The sequence below is a fragment of the Trachymyrmex cornetzi genome, unplaced genomic scaffold, assembly GCF_001594075.2.
Source record: "Trachymyrmex cornetzi isolate Tcor2-1 unplaced genomic scaffold, Tcor1.1 scaffold223, whole genome shotgun sequence".
Lineage (NCBI taxonomy): Eukaryota > Metazoa > Arthropoda > Insecta > Hymenoptera > Formicidae > Trachymyrmex > Trachymyrmex cornetzi.
In genome coordinates, this window is record NW_017296881.1 from 1,664,620 (window position 1) to 1,688,072 (window position 23,453).

At 44.0% G+C, this 23,453-nt stretch overlaps 1 protein-coding gene across 7 annotated transcripts in view; it reads right to left on the reverse strand.

Annotated features, from left to right (window-relative positions):
• Positions 1–23,453, reverse strand: part of dac (dachshund family transcription factor) — a 207,586-nt gene that overhangs the window by 179,274 nt on the left and 4,859 nt on the right. For 5 of the 7 annotated variants that reach the window (XM_018506302.1, XM_018506303.1, XM_018506305.1 and 2 more), the window contains exon 1: positions 14,185–15,366. The exons of the other annotated variants lie outside the window; for them this stretch is intronic. In XM_018506302.1, the coding sequence (XP_018361804.1) occupies positions 14,185–14,990 (806 nt within the window). In that variant the 5' untranslated portion in view covers positions 14,991–15,366. Of the gene's footprint in view, positions 1–14,184; positions 15,367–23,453 lie in introns of those variants that run through there. 7 annotated transcript variants of the gene reach the window in all.

Genomic DNA, 23,453 nt, shown 5'->3' on the forward strand with positions numbered 1-23,453 from the left:
TTATTCAAAAACTGAAATATCGCCTCATTAACGGCGGCAGCTCGTTTGCGAACTTTCTTAAGGGAATAGAATACCTAGTTGCGCCGTGTGTGCGTCGCATCCTCGGCGTCGTCACGCCGCCACAGGTTCACCGGAAGCAGGATGTCGATCATGAGATTGTTCGATTTCAATGAAATCGACTTCCGAAAACATTCGACGCGTGTCAACATGAATATATAATTTTTTTCATGTTTCAATTGTAGATTGAAAGATTTGTAAAATTGAAATAATTTCGTGCTATATTATTCTCATTAGTCTTAAATACAACACAATTAAGCAAGGATAGTCGGTCAAAGTGAATCTAATAATATTATTGTTTAATTATATTTTACAATTTAAACAAACTACGCGCCGATTATTTGATGATCTTGAAACATAATCGTAAACTGAAACTGGATCACGTAATATCACAAATTAATTGACGAGCAATTTAATATTACCGATGTTAATGAGCATCTTTGCAAACATTGTTAGAAAATTTGTGTTAAATTTAATACATTTCACGTTCCAAACGGTCCACTCTTTTTTAATATGTTATAAAGTAACATAGATATTGTGTGTAAAAAAGAGTAATACAAAATGTATCACTAATGCAATTTGTAAGCAAACTGTCGAAGCATATTTTTTTCAGTAAAATTAACATTTATGATATGTGTTAAATTAACATATTTTATTCATATATATTCGTCTTAGTATTTACGTTTTAAAACACATTATTTTTGTTATTTGTTCACTAAAGAATAAATTGTGTCATTCTGAAGCTAAGAAATATTGAATATTAATTTAACACACAAAATATTTAAATAACATAATCACGTTGAATTAATATTTGAATATATTCAACAAGAAATTTTAATAAGAACTTGAGTGGGCCGTTTCCTATACACAAATGTTTTTACTGTTTAAAGAATTTATCATGAAAAATATTACACCCACGCGCACCTCAGTAATATTAAATTCTTTAAAAATTTACAATTACGTAATCCAGCTTCAGTTTAGAATCATGTTTCAAGACCGACAAATAATCGGTGCGCAATTTGCATGAACTGGAAAAATTCACACAAAAATATTATTAAACACCAGGGCCATCTTCGTTTAACTGCGTTAAACATTTCTCGGTCGATTTTCCCTTAATACTGTAATCTTAGATACCTTGTAAAATACTGCATGATACACTAAAGTATCTATGTACGCGGCGAGAAACGAAAAGGAGAAAAAGGGCAACGAACGCGGGAAAAAGGGGCAGATGGTAGGGTCTGCTTAGAGTACCGCGGTCAAGGGAGAAGAAGAGAAGAATGAGAGTAAGCAACAAAATATCCGCGCCAACAAAACTGCTCGTTCTCTCGAGCGACGACGGATGGACGGACCGAACGGAACGGAATTCTCCCGTTCTCCTATTTCTGCGTCTGCTTTCTTTAGCCTCATATCCGAAATTGGCCGTGCGGAAGATTCCCGTAATACATCGCGTGTATAGAATCCCCCAACATGCGGGATCAAGTTTATACAATGCTGATATTTCCGCGGGCAACGGTTGTCTAAACTCTCTAGCGGCGTGAGATACGATCGAGTCAACGAGGAGCCGGGTATATACGTTCATATATCGTACATGTGGTTACGGACGAAACCGCGTATTAAGTTAACGGCAACACACGTTGGATATGTTTAAATGCGCGCGCGAGCGCGAGCTCCGTCGTCGATACGGTTAGGTTCTTCTCGCATCTCGCGGGAGTACGGGTATATCTATCATCTGTCGATAGATAAATAATTCAGCGATATTACACGCGAGGCTCGCAGGTGTTTAAGTTACAATCGTTTTCTGGCGTAGCCGGTATTCTCTCGCCACGAGGACGTCTGCGATTTATCTTGCGGCCCGTTTTCGAGTACCCCGTATAGTACCCCAGATTACGCCCAAGACTCTTCTGCGATTAATCATCATTCCGCCGCGATTAAAGGCCCAATTAAGTCCCGTTTTTGCAAGTCTGATTGTCCCACGATCGCCCGGCGTATCGTACACCCTTCTCTTGATACGTACCCAAGCACGCACAGTCCTCGGTTTAGCTAGTCTAGGCCGGTCTTATCTCGCGCGATGTGCGCGAATTAAAATGTACTTTATGGCCTGTGTCAGGCGATAATAATCGCCCGAGACACCGCCGCCCCCACCTGTCTTCTCCGCATTCCGGTATGTACGCGTTATGTACGCGCACAGCGAATACCTACTCTCTGCTTACGACGCTTCGGATCGTCAGCGGACGATTTAAAAAGAAATCGGCGGCGCGTTCTTATCGCGATCGAACGTATACGATCGCGAGAGGCACGTTGGAAAACGTAAAGTTAGTAATTGAAGCAATTTCAACGGCCTACGGGCCATAACTTTTCTTGCAAAACGTCACGATCGTGCACAATCATCCTATAATTTATTCGCAGCGCGATGCGGTTCGATCCTCCGCTTCTTGTCTGCGGTACATATGTATATCGTATACCGTAACGCCATTAGAGATTAAATCGTTTAATGCACTTGGATTTTTCAACGATCGATAAAGACATAAACGGCATTTCGATTTGGCGAACGTTCGCGAGTTTGACAATTAAAACCGTACCGAACGCCACCCGCGATCGTTTTCTCCGCTTTTGCCGGATAGCTCTGCCCTGAGAAGATGCCATAACGAGCGACGTTGATAAATAGCGAACGCTTTCGAGAGCCAGAATCCCGCGTAATTACATGCCTATGTTCGCTCGTGGATACTCGCCGTGCGCAACAGTCAAGATTCTCAGCTAACCGTTTTGTTCGATTCTACCACGATCGAAAATTATCCTCGACTATTCTTGATATTAACTATTATTAATATTAATTATTGATATCCGCTTCTAGAGATAGCACAGAGAGTTGAAAAGAAGTTCAGTCTTATGTCATCAATTCTGAATTTATTTTCAAATGCAAAAAGAATTCTTTTCTTAAAAAGTTCTGAAAGGAATTCTTTTTGCATCCGAAAATGAACTCAGAATTGATGACATATACGATAGAATTCTTTTTTAATTATTTCTGCACTCTCTGTGCTATCTGAGCTATGAATTAATAATAACCTGAAATTTGTTTTCTTTTTTATTTTTATTTTCTTAATAAACTCACGGTTTATATAATCTCCAAAATGTAATAATATCCTTTCGCTCTCAGGCAAAGTTATTAAAATTCTTTCTTAACTCCCTATCATTCGCTGCTGCATCCGCCTTAATTAATTCACGCTTATCGCTCGGGCCCCTCGTCAAAGCGACAAATACAGCGAGCACCTGCCTACGGAATCGTCGCCAACGCGATCGGTGAACCGATCGAATATATCGGAGCAGATAACGCGATATCCACGCCACTGCGAATACAACGTAGTCGGATGTATCAATGTCAAGCACTAATAACACCTCGGCTGCTCGTTCACGGGCCCCCGAACTGTGTGTAACAACAACGGCTGGCAGCTAATTCCGAACAATGATATAATTACATATTATTCATCGTTATCTCGAGTACGCGCGGCGTACGCAGCGAGCGAATTAAAAGATTGCGCGTTACATTACGACCACGTTAACATGACGATGAGAAGTAATCTATGAGATGCAATGGAAAATGTAAATTAAGATGTAACTTTTTCGTCGAGCGTATTAAAAACTTTTCGGCGATCACATAAGAAATCCGTCGTTCGCATACAATCGCCGATCAAGATTAAAATTTAAAAATTAGGTTTAGCTTAAGTGGCAAAAAAAGATGATCCGACAATCATTAGTGAGTTGTTTAAAGAGAGCCCGATTGCAGAAGCTTAAATAGCAAAAAAGATCTAACAGCGAATTCGGTTGGATGCACTAGTATGCACTAGTGCATATTAAAGCCGTTATACACTGATTTAATCTGTGCGTAAAAGTAAAATACAAATATTTCAATTACAATGTACAGCTTTTATTTAACAGCACAATGAAACGTATTAAGGATTTCACGGTTTAATTTGTTTTTATATTTATATTAAACACACATTTTTACGTCAATTTGTTGACACAAAGGCTTTAATGTGCACCGATGTATGCGCATTGGGTGCATCCAGTCGAATTCGCTATAAGATCGAAGTGGCTGAAGGATCGCCATTCGTTTTTTTTTTCCCCGATCATCATCGAAGAGGTCGTAGACCGAATCGTTTCGTATTATATTTGCATGCTGTTATGCTTGGATTAGGAGTATATGCACGCGGAGATCGCCCCACCTCTTTCGCCAATCTCGTCGAGATCGCCTAGATCGCAGAGAGAGAGAGAGAGGAAGAAGGAAGATGAAATCGGATGATTCACTTCACGAGATTGCACCAGAAATGGCGTGCCGGTTTAGAGCCGGTTTCCTTCGCCGGGCTCTCCGAGATCGCGATGCCGTGTTAATGAAAGGGCAATTTCGGCTGATGCCAAAAACGATTCGGACTCAAGTCGCGACTGTCGAATGCATATATTTTTGCTCTAACTTAATAGCCCGGCAAAACTCGTTGATTTAGAATATAAATATCCTTGCTTACGCGATATCGCGAGATCGCAAAACCTACCGCGATCCACGATAACAATCGTGTACATTACCGCTCGTATTTTAGAACGTACTTAACACGCGATCGCTCGTTTTTCCTCACCCTGAAGATATCCGATTTTCACTCGATGAATCCTCAAACAGAGAACCGTAAGTACGCAAATCGTGCAACTTATTGTTAGATAAATGAATCACTATCCAATCTAGGTTCGCACATAACGATCGATAATAGTTATCGGCGGTGATTCTGCCTTCCTTTTCCATCTCGCTCTCTCCTGCATCGTCATCAACAACCACGAAGCTATCAAGAAGAACCTAGAGGCACTAACTTGCTCGATCGATATATATATCTTCTAGTCACGCGGTATTTATCCCGTAAGCCTATATCCGTAACTGTGCGCGAAAGGGAAAAGCGCGTAAACGGTCGCGCGTAAAACTGAAACATCCGCGATCGCCGGAAGACGTACATGGAATCGAGAGAGAGAGAGAGAGAAATAGAGGGAAAGAGGAAAAGAGAGAGAACTAGAGACGATGGGCCCCACAGTGGAACAAGGAGCGGTGGAAATAGCAAGGAGGAGAGGTGGCATGCGTGCATCACGCGAGCGGACCGCACGCGTGTAAAGATGGCTCCTCGGCCGACAAACCGGCAAACGCCGCGCCGCCGGTCGAGTTGGCTGACTGGGCTGACTGGGCTGACGACTCGCAGCCTGGGCACCCTTCAAGGGTATATCACAGGGGCTATCAGGCGTCCATGTACGTAAGATCGACTCGACATCGAGTGTAGGGATCATTACTATAGGAGCAGCTACCCGAGAGCCCGATTTTGATTGACGCGCGACGTTGCGCCAAACTCAGCGGCACGCGAGCCAAACGGACGGTTTGACTCGAGCTGCTCGCTGCCTCCACGATCGGCACCGATTTCGCCTCGGCAAAGTCGCTAACAATCGCGACTTCGGCGCCATGCCGCGCGGCACCGAGACGTTTTGTCGAGACCACACCTTCACGTCGTATATGTATATATATATACTCGCGATCGTAACAAACGAAGAAAGTAAATTACAGGCTACTCTGTACGATGCTAATCGCGACGTTTGCGCAATCGATCCGAATAAGCACATACATATATATATATATATATATATAATTGCAAGCAAGACGAGCGTACGAGTTCTAACAACGACTTGATTTCTCTTAAACGCCCAAGTTCTAACTGCCACCTAGCTTCTCGGGTGGTCTCGTGCGTCGTTTAATTACCGTGTGTAACGAGTTGGAGTGGCTAGCGTGCACACGAAGGCCCCCTCTCGCGAAAGGGGTGCGATATGCTCGCTGACGTCGTCCACGAATCACTCGAAATTACCGAGTATCGTTGTGACAGGCCGCCTCGCGAGAGACGGAAAGGGCGCCTTTCGTGCAGTTTGCATACAGCCGGCCGCGCCGGCTCGACCACTGCCCGACGAAAACTTGAAATTTATTCGACTACGGCATTCCGACGTAAGACGACGACGACGACGACGATTATAATGCCACAGCGATATTACCGGGTGATGCATAATTGTGGCAATTACGCAACACCACCGACCAACGCGGCGACATTTTTGCAGATTAAGAAGCTCTCTTGCGTCGTACGTACATTTAGCAATTCTACGCTTACAAGAAAATATATATCAGCGAACACGTAATTATCTAGTTGAAATATTTGTTACTTAATAATAAATAATAATAATAATTTCAGCAACGTGTATCTCGTCGGAATATTTACGAAATGTTTCCCGTATCATTCCGGCTAATCGATCATTCGTAAATTTTATATATATACATATATATTACGGATATACATACGTATATATTTTAGTACCGTGCGAAACAAATTGCGATAAACTCCATGTATTTCAACATTTGAATAATCAAGACAACCTAGACGAGACAAACAGCTCACGAATGACATCGTAAATAATGATATCTTGAAGATAATAGAGAGTTTTTGCAATAACGTGAATCCAGACGAACGCTAAGGTTATCTTTTTCTTAACAACTAATTAAGAAAAAGATAACGTGACTTTAGCGTTCACAGTATATCTGGATAAACGGTATTGCAAAAACTCCGTAATAACTCGTGTCCAGATCTAGGTATGCAAACAAACACAGAGGAGAATAAAAAGACGCAGAAGAAACTTAATCGTCTAATGCGAATCTCCACTATCGGATATGAGCGATTACGATAATAAGAAAGCAATATAGCCGAGGTAGGATTCGTACTGACCCTCGGATCGATTCCGTTAAATCTGCGGCCGCATAAAATTGTTGCCGTAAAGGATTTACGGAGCCGAGCGCGCCGGTAGCACGACACGTCCACGACGAGAGACCCGGCTACTATCGAGGCACGGCTTACTCGACGTGAACACGCGATTGCATGTATAAACGCGAGATTCTTAAACGTGTCTCTCGAGGGAGATGGTTAAGAGCTGGCCGCGTCGAATGTTTTCCGTAATACGGGACACGATAGCATAAAGAATCCATAAGACAATATCGATTGGATAAAGAAAATGCTTTATCGCGAGATCTGTACATTTATTACTTCGTGTAAACCTTTCTCTTCAAATCTTTCAGTCCGTTCCATCATTTATAATGAAATATATGTATACCTAACCGTCTTCTCTGATACAGAGGGGAGATTTTCAAGAGATTTCCCGATCTGTGTGTCAATTAATCAATCTATTCGCTTGAATTATTTACGAATTTATGTTCGCATTATTGGCTACGTGTAATGAATATTCGCGTATTTCACTTGACAGGAACGATTCCAATCTGGGGTAACGATAAAAACAGAGAAGGATTAAGGACCCTTGTTTCGCTCGGTGAGTTGTTGCTAGGTTTCACCGGCCTATCGGGCGAGTGAGAAAGATGCGCTCTTGGGGATAGTTCTTTACGAGGGTGGCATCGCAACAAGGGGAAACGATGAAAATGGGACTCGTGTGTACCGCTGCCACAATCAGCTGTTTTAATGTAGGTCACTGGCTCGCGCAGAAACAATCGATTTTTCGGCTCCTGCGATGTGATGCGAGGGCCAATGTTAAAAATATGTGACGCAACTCGACCACTTTCATCAACGTTTCGGTCAACGCCGTTAATCTGGTCTGTCTCGAGAATCGATTTGCACAGGAAAATCTTATCTATTTCAAGATAAAATTTACACGAATCGGATGTCATAGCTTACATTCTTACATCAGATATGTAAATTAAAATTATTTAAATGTTTAATGCAATCTAAGAAGATAGTTGAACCTGCATTTATCTCTTTTATCTAATATGTACGGAATAAAATACATAGTAAAAAACATGTTGTATTTGTGTTGGAAACGATCGACGTCTTTGTTAAAAAATTTTGTATTGAATTTTTAACATTCGAGTATTAAATTTAACACAATCTGATTATGTTACTTAAAGATTTTGTGTTAAATTAATCTTGAATAATTCTTAGTATCAAAGAACATAATTTATAAATAAATGAACTAATAATATAAAAATCATGTGTTTTAAAACGTAAATTCTAAGATGAATGAATAAAATGTGTATTAATTTAACATATCATAAATGTTAATTATACTGAAAAAATATGCTTCCACAGCTTGCTTATAAATGTGCGTTAGTATTACTATTTTATTTACATATCTTTAATTTTTTTTACATATCTATGTTATTTTCTAACATCTTTTGTTAAATTGACAACAAAATTTGAGTGAACCATCTGAGACACATAAATGTGTTAAATTTAACACAAATTTTCCAACAACGTAAAAATATTAAAAAATCGATATTGCTAAAATTGTATATAATACATATATTTGGAAATAACGCGTGCAAATTGTACATCCTACGAAAAAAATCGATTTGTCTTGTATAATAATACGAGAAACGACTGGAGAAATTAACTCCGCAGTTCAATCAAACCGTATCCATCGACCCATCGTGATTGGCGAAAATACACGTTAACGGCACGGCAGGAAATACAAAATACCAACGCCGTATCGCGGCGCAACAGTCGCGTATTTAACGCTCTAAATTGGGAGCCTTTCTCAGGTTCCGTCGAGCGCACGGCATGATAGAAGAACGTATATCGAGGAACGCCGAAAGGGAAACGCGGAACGGGAGCCTGGCGCCATTGCGATACAATACGGGGCCTCGATGACTTGCATTTGTATCTCGCCATCAAGGCCCCGTGATTATAGCCATGGGCCCGCTCGCATCCTGCTCTCTCCCGGCTCTCGTCTCCTTTCTGGACGTATCGTACGCGGGTTCCCATCGTCCTCGAGAAACGATCTCATCTTGCCGCATGCAGACAGTCGGCAGACGATGCAGATCGTGATAATAATATTGTGACTTTATCGTTACACGCGCAGCCAACACATACTCTTCTCTCCCTGCCCGAATGCAAATTAACGCCCTCCTTAATTGCTTCGAATTGCGCAATTAGAATCAGCAGCATTCTGTAATCAGACGCCTAGCGATCCGTTGAGTACCGAAAGAGTGATAATTGAATATTTCGAATTAAATTTAGAGAAGACATAACGTAATTGCGCGTATTTCAAACATTATAAGTTTTGTGAAGAGCGGAAGAAAGATAAAAAAGTGCGTATATACCTCGCATCGCTACATCGGTCGGCCATCTTTGTAAGCGTTGTACAAGCGAACAGCGGCGTTAAAAAGAGGGAGAAACAACGAGAGAAAGAGTAAGGTGGGTGGGTGGGTAGCTCTCGGTTTTAATCCTTCTTGTTTGTCTTTGCATTAATTATCTAGAATTAAGAACGCTGCCCGGCCGCGGCGCCGCGCGCGCAGCCGGATTACTGGCTTTATTATTACTTGTTGCAGATTATTAATTACCGAGAATTACGAGCGAAGCACGGGAGTAGGCTGGGTGGTGATGGTGGACGGTACCGTGGTTGGGGGGGGAGGACGGATGCTGGGAAGAAAAGCACCCCTCTCAGGTTTGTGTTTTCAATTAATTTCCGTAAATTAAGAACGATTGTAAGAAGAGATTAGTGACCGCTGGCCGTGCTTCGAGGACTGTGAGGATTCTATAAATGGAGAGAAGGCTGCTCCGGTTTCTCTTCAAAGTGACGTCGAGTAATTAAACAACTCGATAAACAACTGTAGCCTATAGTTGTTAAACCGACGAATAAATGAATAAATGAACAAAATTGATGTCGTGGCTGTATCATTAAACAGCTTGTATAGGTGCTACGAAATAACCAATAACAACCGACATCCGAATACGTTATATGATGCACTTGAATTTTCCAATCGAGGTGGAACAGTTCCCACTTTTTATCAATACAAAAAAAAAAAAAAAACTAGAGCGGGGCTGTGTTTCGTTACTATATATTATAAAGTTCAAGGCTTATCCACCTCGCGGTTTTCATCGATTGGAGTTGCCTGAATTATTCTCACGATACCGACGCACAGTATATAGCGGCAAACGCGTGGACTTCGTTTTCGGTTATAGGATTAATCGACAAGCAGATTTAATGGAGAGACACGCACGCACGCACGCACGCATTTGCTCTCATGTACGTCGTGGGTGAGTCTACTAGCGCGTGTACATACGGAACGGCGCGGCGGCAACAACATACGCGTATATCTCGATGAAAAGTAATGCTAACAATGGGGTCATGCGAGCCTTTATAATATCACGCTGGCGGCCCAATTCCCTGCGCAGGATACGTAACGGGGAAAAAAGGCCGAGAGGCCTGCCAGCTGCTGTAAACGATACAATTACCAGATAGATACGTGTTCGTATACAGAGAGAAGGAAAGAGGAAGAGAGACGGAGAAAGAAGGGGGAAGAAGAGATGATAGTTCTCCACTCGGCGTAGCTGTAGCAAAAGAATCGAGCGCGATCCCTTTTCGAGACGTCCGTCAAATAATATCGCGACGCTTCCCGAGCATAGCCGCGGAGAGAGCACAGTTCGCGTTCATACGAGGACTTTACCGAGCCCTATTTGTGTATTCGTGCAGTTAACACGAGCGCATAGATATTAAAAGCTTACGTAGCCTATAACCACGCATCGGCGCACGGCAACAACCAGGAGCTGGGAGGAGCGAGCAGAGGAAATAAATATTAATAACGGCTTTCTGCTGCCATCTCTTTCTCTCTCTCTCTCTCTCTCTCTCTCTCTCTCCCTCTCCCACTCTCTCTCTCTCTCCCTCCCTCTCCTCACCCCTCTTTTCATTGGTTCTATTCTCTATATACCCCTCTTTTCTCTCTCCCCTTTACCACCTCTCGCCCCTGTGTCTCTCGCTCTCTCACAATATGTCTGTGCATTGTTAGGGCCATTACGGGAGCCAATTAATCTATGCACAATTTTATAATTAAACGGCTAATAGCGCATAGAATTATAGTCCAGGGCCGCGCGCACTCCCACGTATTTTCAACTGGCTGTTGTTATATCAGGTATACTGAACGCTGCGCTCGATACGAAGAAGGAAGAATGAAGAAAAATCCACGCGTTTTTTGTCCCTTTTCCCTCCGTACGTCCTCTACGTTTTCGTTTTTTTCTTTTTTTTTTCCTCTCTTTGTCTCCTCGAGACGCGACCTCTTTTCACGAATTCCCAATTAGAGACTCAATTCCGAAGAGGCAGTTTGCGAGGCGATCGTTCCTTCGTTCGTCCGACCGAGTTAGGCAAATTAATTAATATAATTGACTCGTCTCGTTAGCTGTGCACAACGCGGCCACGTTATTATTTTCTTGCCGATTATCGTAGGGCTCGCATCGACTTATATGCATGATATACGACGCGCGCAATTATTGCAGTCGATTACTTTTCAGCGTGTAACAGGAATATCTGTCGGCGTTCTCGATCAGATAGTGACCTCCCGTCTCGGATTCGCGTTTTAAGGACGTGCTCGTACGATGGCATCTACGGAGAGGAAGTCTCGCGATAAGAAATAACGCGGTGTTTAAACGTACACTGTACCCCATATAGTTTAACGCATGTTGTGCGTTTGTTACACAAGCACGGTTCCAACACGCGTGATTCTCTCGCTCTCTCGCGGCGTTGTAATTTTGCATTCGTCGTCGTCGCCCGCTTTTTAACACTATTGCTGCCCGTGAGCACGAAATACGGCACGTCCGCGGCGCAATCGGTTATGTATCTACGGGCCGTCCGAACGGAACAACGCACCCGGTGCCGCGCTGTAAACCGCAAGAAAAATCTCCCTGAATTATTGGTGCGGTTCTGGGCGCATGCTGTTGCATTGGTATCGGCCCGATAGAAGAGGCGCGGGGGGGTCGACGTGCAGTCGCTGCTCTACGTAGGTGTGCAAGTGCATGCGCGCGCGTATTACATCGTCCGCGTGCGGGTGTACGTGTGGTTTGCTTTGGTTCGTCGTAGATGTGCCACGGCCGTGTGTACCCGTTGCTGCCCGCTACCGTCGCCGTGTATTATCAGAATGTAACGACGTCAACGTTACACGCGAGCGTACTGCACAAAACGATCGTGTCGCAGCCACTTGATCATCCTGTTTTCCACTATCGCCATTTCGCTTTTCTACAATCTCGTTTCTTTGCGATCAGTATGTAGAGAGACCAGTGGAAATAGTGCAACCAAGAGCTAGGTTGCTTAATTTTTGACATCATCGCATGAACACAACGAATATTTCTGAACATATGATCATCGATACTAATAATAACGAATTGAAAATTCTTCTCGATATTATAGATGCTATTAAATGATACTTTAGAGACAGAATTTCAAAATCAGAGAAAATTATTCAAGAAATAAGAGCAAGCCATCATTTTCTAGATCATAATACTATTTGTAACGGAAAGCAGAAACGTAAGATTAATGTCTAATGGACGGAGATATAATAGAATATCGAGGAAAACTGGCGATTTTTTAAAATCGAGCTACAGTTTGAATTTGACATCGCGAGGAAGAGCAATCTAGCGAGGCGACAAAACGTACTCTAGAAATACGAGACCCGCACGAGCCGACGGCTCGCGGAACTCTGTTCTGTGACTGCGACTCGGGATTATTTGGATCCCTGCGATCCCTACGAGCTTCCTCCTTCTACCTCTCGCGCTCGCTCTCTCCTTCTGGCTATCTCCCTAGCTCTTTCACTCCGTCCCTCGGGATATCCCTCGGTTCCCTCTCGCTCGATCCCTCTCTCTGTGTCGCGTTGAATCCGTTTCCGTTGTGACTGCCACTGCGCATCGCACGCTGAATAAGTATTGCCTATTCGCCACGCAATTCGCGACCCGCCGCGAATACCGAAAAATCTCGATTACATCGTGACAATTAAACATAGCGAGTGATTAATTTGTCGAGAGTATATCGAATGAAATTGTCGAGCCTATCGACTAGAACGTTGATCGATGGGATGATCCGAATTGACAGAGACGACATCGAGAGGACAACACTTTCTCTGACGACCTTAAATCCCCTCGTTCCGTTTACCATTCCGTTTCGTCTGTCGTCTACCTCGTGGGTGGGGTGCGAGAGAGCTTGTACAACCGGGCTCTCTTCCTCTCGCCCGACATCCTCTCTTTCTCTCCCTATTCGGGGACGATTCATTCAGAGAAACTGCCGTGAAAGGGACACCTGTTGGCGCGGGAACTCGGTGACAATTCTAGAAACGAGGAGCACGTGCCGCTGCCACACGACTCGGATATTTTAATTCTCGACTGTCGTACGGTGCATCAAACGATTGCTCCGTTTCGTAAATATTATTTTACAACCAGCTGCGACATGTCTCTCATTTTAGCGCGACTGTCTTAAATACAAATAAAGTTATATTCGTGAAATGACATTCCTTTCAAACCACAAAATGCAATTTCGTGAAGCAATTTCACGATGCATGAGGATCACTCGTCAACTATCTATACGAAAAGGCCCGAGGGTCACCGGGAGCTGTTTTTCGACGATGATCAAGTCTTAAGGAGCGGTAGGTGGTACACAATTAAAGTATTTTTTGGCGGACTGGTAGCGTGAAAGCCAAGCCAAGGTACAGGGCGAAGATAAAGTGCTGCCCAGCGGCGACATCATGCGTTATTAATGTATGCGAGGATCGTAGCTTCCGTTCGTATTAACGGCGCTCGAGAAGCGCGTTGAGGCGCCCAGTATACGTGAGTGTTATTTCCGGAATCTTATTCTCCTTATCTTGTTATCGAAATGGACTGGCATTAATTATGGCTAACAGTCGACAAACAGCTGCTACCCGCCGCTATTATGGATAGGATTTCTTTTCAGAAACGTTCAAAACATGGCACGATCGCCACGAGGCAACATCGAAATAATTCGTTTCGTCGAAATTAAGTCACGGTCTCGAGAGAAGGCCTATATTTTTAATCCTACATCGCATACAAAAATGTATAATACACATAACGTATATATTTTTGTATGCGATATTTTTCGAGAATAAAGCCACTATTCTCTCTCTTATCCGAAATATTTAGCACGTCAATTGTCAGCTACAAACATAATGCCACGAATTAGACAAAAACGCAAGTTTTTCTTGATCCAGAAACGTCTGCTCGCGAATCGCAACGACCTAATCGATGAAAGTGAATCCTATTGATTATCATGTCTCTCCGAGTGTGGTCAACCTACCTGGCCGTGGTGCAGTCCCTGTAAAGAATGTCGAAGTCCTTGCAGCTGAGCAGCTTGCACCGATTGACGCCGGGCTGGATGGCTCCGAGACCGCGTAGAATCCTAACCTGCTCGACGTTACACACCAACGGCACGATATCCAGTCGCTTGAGCTTCGTGTAGACTGTGTGGAGGCCGCCCACGAGATGTTTGAGAAACAGCTCGAAGGCCTGAGGCAGACACAGCATCGTGTCACCGGCGATGATGAACGCGGCGACCTTTTGGCCACGGTAGTCAACCAACTTGCACTCGTTGGCGGTAGGATCGCTAGTACTAATCGGCGGTGGACTGTTGTAGGATCTTGGTGGCAGAACCGCGTGATGAGCTGCCATTAATTCGAGCGGCGAGCCATGATGCCCGCTCAGCATACCACCGAGCTGGCCCAGCAGTCCCAGTCCCGGCGGCGGCAAACCCGGCATACGAGGCACCATACCCGGCGGTGCCCCGGGGCCGCCCCCGGCCGACAACGGCGGTGGACTCAGAGGAAGGCCCTGGGGTGGTGAACCTCTCGTGGGCGATCCCGGTGTCGGTACACCGCGATGCTGCGGTTGCTGCTGCGGATGATCGCGAATCTGATCGCGCCCGTGCGATTGCTGATGAGACGGCGGTGGTTGATGTTGACTGCCGTGGAGTTGTTGTTGTTGCTGCTGCTGCTGCTGCTGTTGATTCTGCTGCGTCGACGGGCTGTGAGGATGTTTTGGACTGCCGGTTACGGGACTGGCACGACTGCTGTGGTCGGAAGAGCTGTCCATCGCTCCGTGGTCCATGGAGGGTCGGAAACGCGCGTCCCTGTTCTTCCTACGACTTGTAGAGACGACGAGACACTCCGGCACGCTCTTCTCGCCAGCGATTAGCTCCGTGCCTCTGTCGATCACGTCGCCGTATCACTGTGTCCGCCCGATGGCGAATATCGGTACGACTCGAACGTGAATCGTTTCAATGCATGTTAAAGCTGGTTTCTTTCGCGATCCTCTTTGCGAATTGTCATAAACTCTTTTTCATAAACTCGAAGGATATCTTTCAAAACGACACTCGACTAACGTCCTTCGAACGTATCGCTTATCACTATAAATTTTGTTGTGGATCGTGCGTCCTTACACAAATCAGACCGCACGATTTTGTCAGTCTTCATGCACACGTGAACTTTTGTGTCCATAACAAACTTTTAGTCCACTTTGTAGTCCACACTTTCAGCGCGTACTTATTTTATTTTCACCGATCCATTGCGAAGACGTTTAACTCAATGACAACACAACGACAGCGAGGAATGACAACACGATGACAAAAAGTTATCGCGCGGACAGCGACGACGACAATTGTCGCGCCGAATTCGTCAGCGAGACGTTAGCAACTTATTCACTGTGGCTCACGACGACGATACTTTCATGTCACAAAAAAACGAAAAGCGAATCGCGATAACACCGAGCTCTAAACGACAGAACGACGCGTGAGCACGACGAGAGAACCGTAACCGTGAATACGTTAGAGACGATGTCAATGACGAGATGACAGCGAGGAAGACGACGACGGCGACGGCGGCGACGGCGACGACGACGGTGGCGGCAGCGACGGCGACGATGACGACGGAGGCGGCTGCCGCGGTAACTCGCAGGGACGCGCGTCGCTCGTTCTCAAAGTAGCAAACGCTCTCTCGGTCGAGTCGGGAGTATTTCCCTACCCAGTCACAGATGTAATAAATAAAAACATCAGTGGGAGCCCGACAAACGGGGAGGATGGGCGTTCTGTGCGCGCAACCGACTATCCGGTTGGCGGAGCCACCAGGGCGGCTGTTCTCGCTATTGGACGGCAGGCTCGCACTGTCTACGCCTTTCGAACCTTCCCCCGAGTGGCGGCGGCTCGGCCACCCGCCCCCCGCGTCCCCCACTATTTGCCAACCTCTGCCACCGACGTGGTAGACGACGACGACTACGCCGGTGAGGACGGTTCCGGGGGCTACCAACACAGAGGGACAACCAGACGCAGACGCGCAGAGAGCCTGAGGACAGTACGACTGGAACGTACTGGCGACGCGAGTGGGGGGGATTTCTTCTTTTACCTCACCGGGTTTGTCTTCTTTCGTTGTAGGTCTCTTACGTTCTCTCTTTCCTTCACCTCGGCTCGCTCGCTCGCTCGCTCGCGCGTACATATCTCCTCGCCTCACTCTCCGCTTTTATATCTTTCACTCTTGTCTCTTATTTCGCATGCTGTTCCTCTCTCGGGCATCTTGATTGTTCTCGCTCGGTCTCCCAAGTCTCGCGACTCTTGCTCTTGCTTCTTTCTTCGGCTGTCTCTACACACCATTTCAATACGTTCCGATCGCGGTTTCTTCACTTCGTTACATCCGATTTCTCCTTTAACAATTCTTGTTTTTAACAATTCTTCCCTTTATTTTCAATTCATTCTATATTGTTGCTTTCTCACGTTTCGCATTCTCGATTCTTCGGAGTCGCGTTAGTCGCGTATGCCATTCTCACTCACTTTTCTCTCGTTCTTTCCTATCTTTCCGATACTATTCTCGTCTCCCGCCCCTCCTCGCCTCCCGCTACCCTCCACGTTCTCCGAGTTCCCGCTCTCTCGTGCGACCAGCCAACCCTCTCTGCTTTCTCGCTTTATCTCCTTCTTTCGTCATCCCCCTCTGCGTCACGTGCGCACACACGTACTGCCCGTGTCTCTATCTCTCTCCCTCTTTCTCCCACTGTTCCCTGTCCCTACGACGAAGAATGTCGCCAACGTTCGAATCGATCGCTCGCTTTCGCGCGTACTGCCTCCCTTCTTCACCCTTCTGCCGTCCGCGCGAGCCCACTCCTCCTCTATCTGCCCCTGCTCCTCTCCCTTCTCTACCTCCTCCTCCCCCCCTCCTCCTCCTCCTCCTCCTCCTCCTCCTCTTCCTCCCCCTCACCGCCACCCTCTCTACTCTTCCCTCAGATCTCCTCTACCATATTCGCCATCAGCATTACACGCGCGCACTTATTTCTTCTGTAGGTAACTCCGCTTTCCTTGCGATCTCTCTCCTACTCTGCCACCCCCTTGTGCCTTCGCCCACCCTTAGTCCACCTGCCCCCTCTCTGCCGCGCGCGCCTCCGCGTTTCCTCCGCCTCTCCATCCCCACCAGTCCAGCACATAGGATAGTCTACGCTCTCCGTAGCTGCTCCGACTGCTCGACACGGTTAGGGTATGGGTGCTTAATATCTTTGTGCCATACCCAAGGCGCCCGTATCCGCCGACAGTTCCTAGAGGTGAACTTTGCCGCGATCGAGTGCCTTGATTCGCGAGACAGAGATGAAAACCGTAACTGTGCAGTGTGTGCACACAGATACAAATAATTACTCGAGCGAATGTAACAAACAAGACGCTTAATCTCGCGAGAGTAGATATATTCCTGATTAAAAGAAGCTTAAAAGAAAGTCTACAAGGAAGTCGAGTATTCACATACTAAATAATTAAATATATGCGCGACACGTTTCTCATCTTGGATATAAGAGCAGAAAGACTAACTTTTCTTTTTAAGGAGTTTTAATCCGTATCTTAAGCTTGTTTATGACTCCGTTCATGCATGAGAGTGCAAAAAAATATACAGCAGGAAAGATCCGAAGCCGGTCTCCGATTATCTTGTCATAGACGCTTCGTAGCTACTAAGAGGAGGGGGGGAGAGGGGGAGAAGAGTCTAGCGTTCTCTCCTCTCTTTTGGCCGGTCAACCCCTCATCGGCCCGGTGACCCAGATTCGCTAGGGAGACCCTTCGCGATGCGAGTATTATCGTGTGTGTTTATACCGACACGTCCGTACAACCATACGCACTCGTACACACGGCCGTATTCATGCTCGCATACAGATTCCACGGTCCATAGATGTACGTTTACTCGAAACAGCTGATCTCGTCGTCTTATAGATTCCCAAACAAAACGAAACCCTCTGAAGGCCTATTCTTCATTGAGCATAAGCGAAAAGAATGATCGCTCTTCATTTGCAAATCTAGTCTCCGTGCCAATGTAAAGTCCATTCTCAACAATCATATGTCACCTCAGATAATTGAGATTCGACATTTACGAAAATCGTAACACACATTGAGAGAAAAGTGTTTGGTATTCATGGTTATAATTGCTTGGTAAAATAATTATGAATAAATACATTGTAAAAATAAATATCTCGATATAAAATATTTTAGTTAAGAAAATTATTTATTCGATGGGTATTAACAGCTTATTTTTTAATATTAAAACATGTTTTCTCTCAATGCATGGAGCAATAAAAATTGTGCTGATAGGAAACGAAAGATAAATATTAGAATATCTTTTTAAAATAATTATGATGACGAAAAAAGAAATATAGAATATATTTTTTTTTAATAATTATAATAAGAGACCTATTTTTGTAATTATTATTGCTATAATGTTAGTGATAATAATTATATTTAGATATAGTTAAAAAAATATATAGTTGACACCGAAAATGATAAATTATAGTTAAATTATGGAATCGTTGCAATCATTTGTTTCTCTGAATGCATTGCAAAAAAGTGGAGCATTTAGTTTCGAAAAATGTAGTTATGTGTATTACAACCTATTTATCATAATTGCTCACATAGCCGCGTACAACGATCTAATAACGGTCAAATAAATTCACTACTGACTATGCTAATATATAATCCGAAAAAAGATTTATGTCAGACAAGTTTGCAAACTGATATTCCTGTAACTTCGAAACCACCGCGGATATGATAAATTGTACATGAACCCTGTCTGTTGAGGGGTAATGCTAGGCTCGAGCAACAACTCGTTCAGAATGGAATAAGAATCGTCCTTTGTCTTGCGAGAGGATGATCGATCATGAGATCGATGCGCGTTGTCCGGACAAGTCGGGGGCGATCGGCAGGGGACCGATGTTTGCCGCGACCCAAACCACGTCCAATTAGTGGAATTAATACCGGCTGGGCTTTGGGGGAGCTAATGCCTCTGTGTGTGCATACCTACGGGTATGCGCGCCGATGACTGCACTTTCCTTCGTGCGTAATGAAGGACAATCCCGTCATCGTACCTATACCTCGATGCATTCGCTCGTGGAAGCGCGATCACCGCCTCCTCTTGTTCTGCGGTCACCAATGAAATTCCGTAAGTCTACAGACTGTGTACGGCGGTGCTCCACTGAATCGTTAAGAAACTAGACTGGCTAATTTCGCTCGACTACCACCGAAAAGATTCACGCAGTCGTTATGCACTTTGAAAATACGAGCGTTACCAAAGTATTAAATTTCAAGAAGGATTTAATGTAAACACATTTGTATTAATCGTAACTACAAGAACACACAGATTTTAATCGATATTTTATGTATCTCATTATATTGTATATTTCGAAAAGCGTTATCAATCGGTAAGCTATAATTAAAACTGTGCGGCAATGCTCCACTGAAGTCCGGTTCCACCATAAATGTAAGATTAATTTTAATCTTGGTTCAATTTACTCCTTATCTTTTTCTAATTCTAAGAATTAGAAAAAGATAAAAACAGTAAGTTAAACTAAGATTAAAATTAATCTTACATTGACGACCTGAATCGTTAAGAAACTTGACTGGCTCGGCTATCAGAAAAATTCGCGTAATTACTATGCATTTTGAAAACACGAACGTTATCAAAATATTAAATCTCAAAACGAATTCAACGTAAATACATTCGTATTAATAATAATTAAAATATTAATAATAATTAAAATATTAATAATAATTAACAATAATAATATAAGCATTAACTTTATCTAATTATTTAATTATATTATATACTTTATCTAATATGTATTATATTGTACATCCTATACTGTGTGAAAAAAATACGTGCTCTGGATTTAATAAAAATTTATTTGTTTTGTTAATACTATAATTGTGTGTGAATCGACAAGATTATTTTTAATTGAAATGTTGTTATACATCATTTTCTTTCAGTGCAGAAAACTTCACCATCGGTAGGTCAATTTAAATAAATGAAACATCAAGCTAAAATAATGACGCGCGAGAAATTTAGTAGCGACGAGTTCTCCTAATCTATTCTTTAGAGAGTTTCAAACTCTCGATTATTGGAAATTTATTTCAGATATTACGCTCGATATGACGCATACCGCTTCTTTGCTCCCTGCCTCACACTATCTCTTTCCCTCCAACCCTGTCTATTTTTCGAAAGCACACCGATATCGCGCCTCTTGCTCGCGTTTGGCGCGAGGTTTGGCACGACGGGGAACGAGCGTCAGGCATTTTCAGACAGGCCACCGTGTGATACGCATTGTTCGTCCTGGACGTCGCCGCCGTCGCCACCGTAGTCCCTGTTACCGCTCGTTGCCCACCCCGCTACAGATACGCGCTTAGCGCAACACGGTGTGTTTGCATCGTGCATAGCTGTTACGTAACCCTCGTCATTGTTTGCGCATCGTCGTTACACGCCTATATGGAGAAAGGGAGGGTGGAGGGTGGTTTCGCCGCCGTTACGAGCGAAAGGCGAGTGGAAAAAAAAAAGGAGAAGCGCGCACGGACGGATTTTTGCTCATCTCGCTTAGAGAATACACAAGCACATCTAGACGCAGCTGAGTAGACTCGCGTCGGGAGGACTGCACCGAGAACAGGCCCGATTGCTCTTTTCCATGTTCACGCCATACCGCATTCACCGTATTTTCTCCCTCTCTCACTCTCTCCCTTTCTCTCTCTTTCTCTCTTATCGGTACGCATTTCATCGTTGGATAACTCTCGTGGCAAATGAATATCGATCGTTACGAAGCTCTCACGTTGGAATATCGTGCGCGAATGCCAATTCTACCGTTTTAATTTTGCATTGGCATACGCGGCTATTGGAATCACAATCGCAGAATCAATCGGTAGTCGCCGTAGTCAAATTTGTCCGTTCGCCGGGCAAGAACAACAAGCGGGCGATATGCAAACGAGCGAGTGTCGGCCAAGAGAGACAGAGTGCGAGATATATATATAGAAAGGGGGGATGGAGAGAGAGAGAGAGAGAGAGAGAGAGAGGAAGATCGAACGAGCGAGCGAGCGAAGCGGAGGGTGGGTCGGATGGTTTACATTTTCCAGATTGAAATGTTAACCCAGTAGAAAGGTGGTCGGCGTGCGTGTGCATTACGGCCGATAACCCGATAACGCCGAGCTGCGTCGGTGTATGCATCACGCCCTTACATCCAGCATCCCCGTTCTAGTCCGCAATGAAGCAATCACCGTCGATAAGCATTGTACAGGTCCGGCACAATGGACAAGACTTTCCAGCCACCCTGCCTCTCCTGCCCCTCCTTTATCCGAGCTACCATATCTCTGCCTCCCTAGCCTATGAAATCCCGGCATAATCTTCTCTGATCGAATAGCCGTCCGAATTAAACAGAAGCGGTCTCTTAATTTCTTTTTCATCGTTGATGGCTTCAAAGTCACTTTCTAATTTTGATGTATCGAAACGTGACACATAATATTATTTGAGAAATAAAACACGGAAAAGACGATTTTATTAAAATATTTAACAAGATACAAATTCAAAAATAATTTTGTCAAACTATCAATATAATCATTTAATGCCCATTTCCACCAACGTAGATTAACTTTAATCTCGGTTCTACTTACTCTTCGTCTTTTTCTAATCTTTAGAATTAGAAAAAGACGAAGAGTAAGTTGAACCAAGATTAAAGTTAATCTACATTGGTGGAAACGGGCATTAGACGCTTAAACTGATTGAGAGAATGTCAAAATTTTTTGCAGCATGCTTGAATGTCTTACATAATTATTTTTATGATTCAACACAAAATTATTCTCAGATCTATATTTAGCCAAATTTTTGAATACTTCGATAAAAAATCGCTCTTTCTGTATGTACTGAGATATGATACTATTTCTAGCTTCATTCGACAAAAGTAAACATAAATATTAATTAGCGTAACTTTATGAATTTTTTTTTTTAACAATGACAATATTCTTTCACACTGAAAGTATCGAATAGGAACACGATGAGATTATATGTGAGTTATTGAAGATGCCCATCTTTTTTTATGATCGCTTCATCTGACGCGCTATATAAGTAGTGGCCTATTTGCAAGCCCCTCATGTAGTTAAGATTAAAAAATCAATCGTGGATAAAATCGTCAAGAGTGCAATGCGAAATTTAATTGCACCGGCAGACTAGAATATGCACGGAACCGCGATCGAAAGTGTTTCTCGACCAGACAAGTTGGTGGGAGGGAAAAAAAAGGTGATGAAAGTCCAAATAAAGTAGACAAAGGCGCGATGAAAAACGACGGTAATTTTTCTCGATACCGATACCCGCGTTCGGTTTTTCACTGTGGCTTGCGCGCAACTAATTACCCGTATGCCACGTGTTATTATAAATAGCCAATCGTTACCGGCACAGCCGCATTCACGATTCGCCCATAATGGCGTGTTATCGGATAAATAAAACAGATAGCCGGGAGAGAGGGTGCGCCTCGATTATACGTCGGCATCCCCTGCAAACGCAGCTATACTCGCGGCTCGCAATTTCTCGTTATTATTTTAGAACATTCAGACGCGATAGATACACATTGCGATAGATACACAAATTGCGGCGCGCATGCTCGCGTACACGTTATCTTCTGCATAAGACATAGTATATCATAGGAACACTTGTCCAAATTTCTCTCCAATTCTTTAGAAATTCACTAATAAGGAAAAAAAAAAGATTGTCGGAAGAAACATACATATCAACGACGAAAATGAATATACCTCGGGCTTTACTATTAGATTTCTATTTTTATGTTGACTAGAGAGAGTAGAGCGAAATGAATTTACCATTTATTTATTTATCTCATTTGTTTTTCTTTTTTCACGAAAAAGTTGAATGCCGAAAACGATCTTCTTGTTGATATTGACGGCAGCGGTGGCAAAATGCGGCTCTGCGACACACGGGGTAGTAGTTTTCGCCACACGCGGTATTCAAGCTAAATACATTAGAAAGCTCATTTAAATACGACACAATGGCGAAGCCGGGCGCCGTGTCGTCCGGATAAATTCGTTGGCTGAAGTAATACTGTCCATCGCGTTTCCTGACGCGTCATCCTCGGCGGGACGAGCGTCGCGCGAATCGATATCGCCGCATCGGGGGAACTTGGTCATTATTCGAGATCGCGGGACAACCGGCACCCGATTTTAATTACTTTAACGACATTTATTCATTTCCGAACGACGATGAGCGCGACCGGTATTTCGGCGGTTGCGCGCAAGCCCGA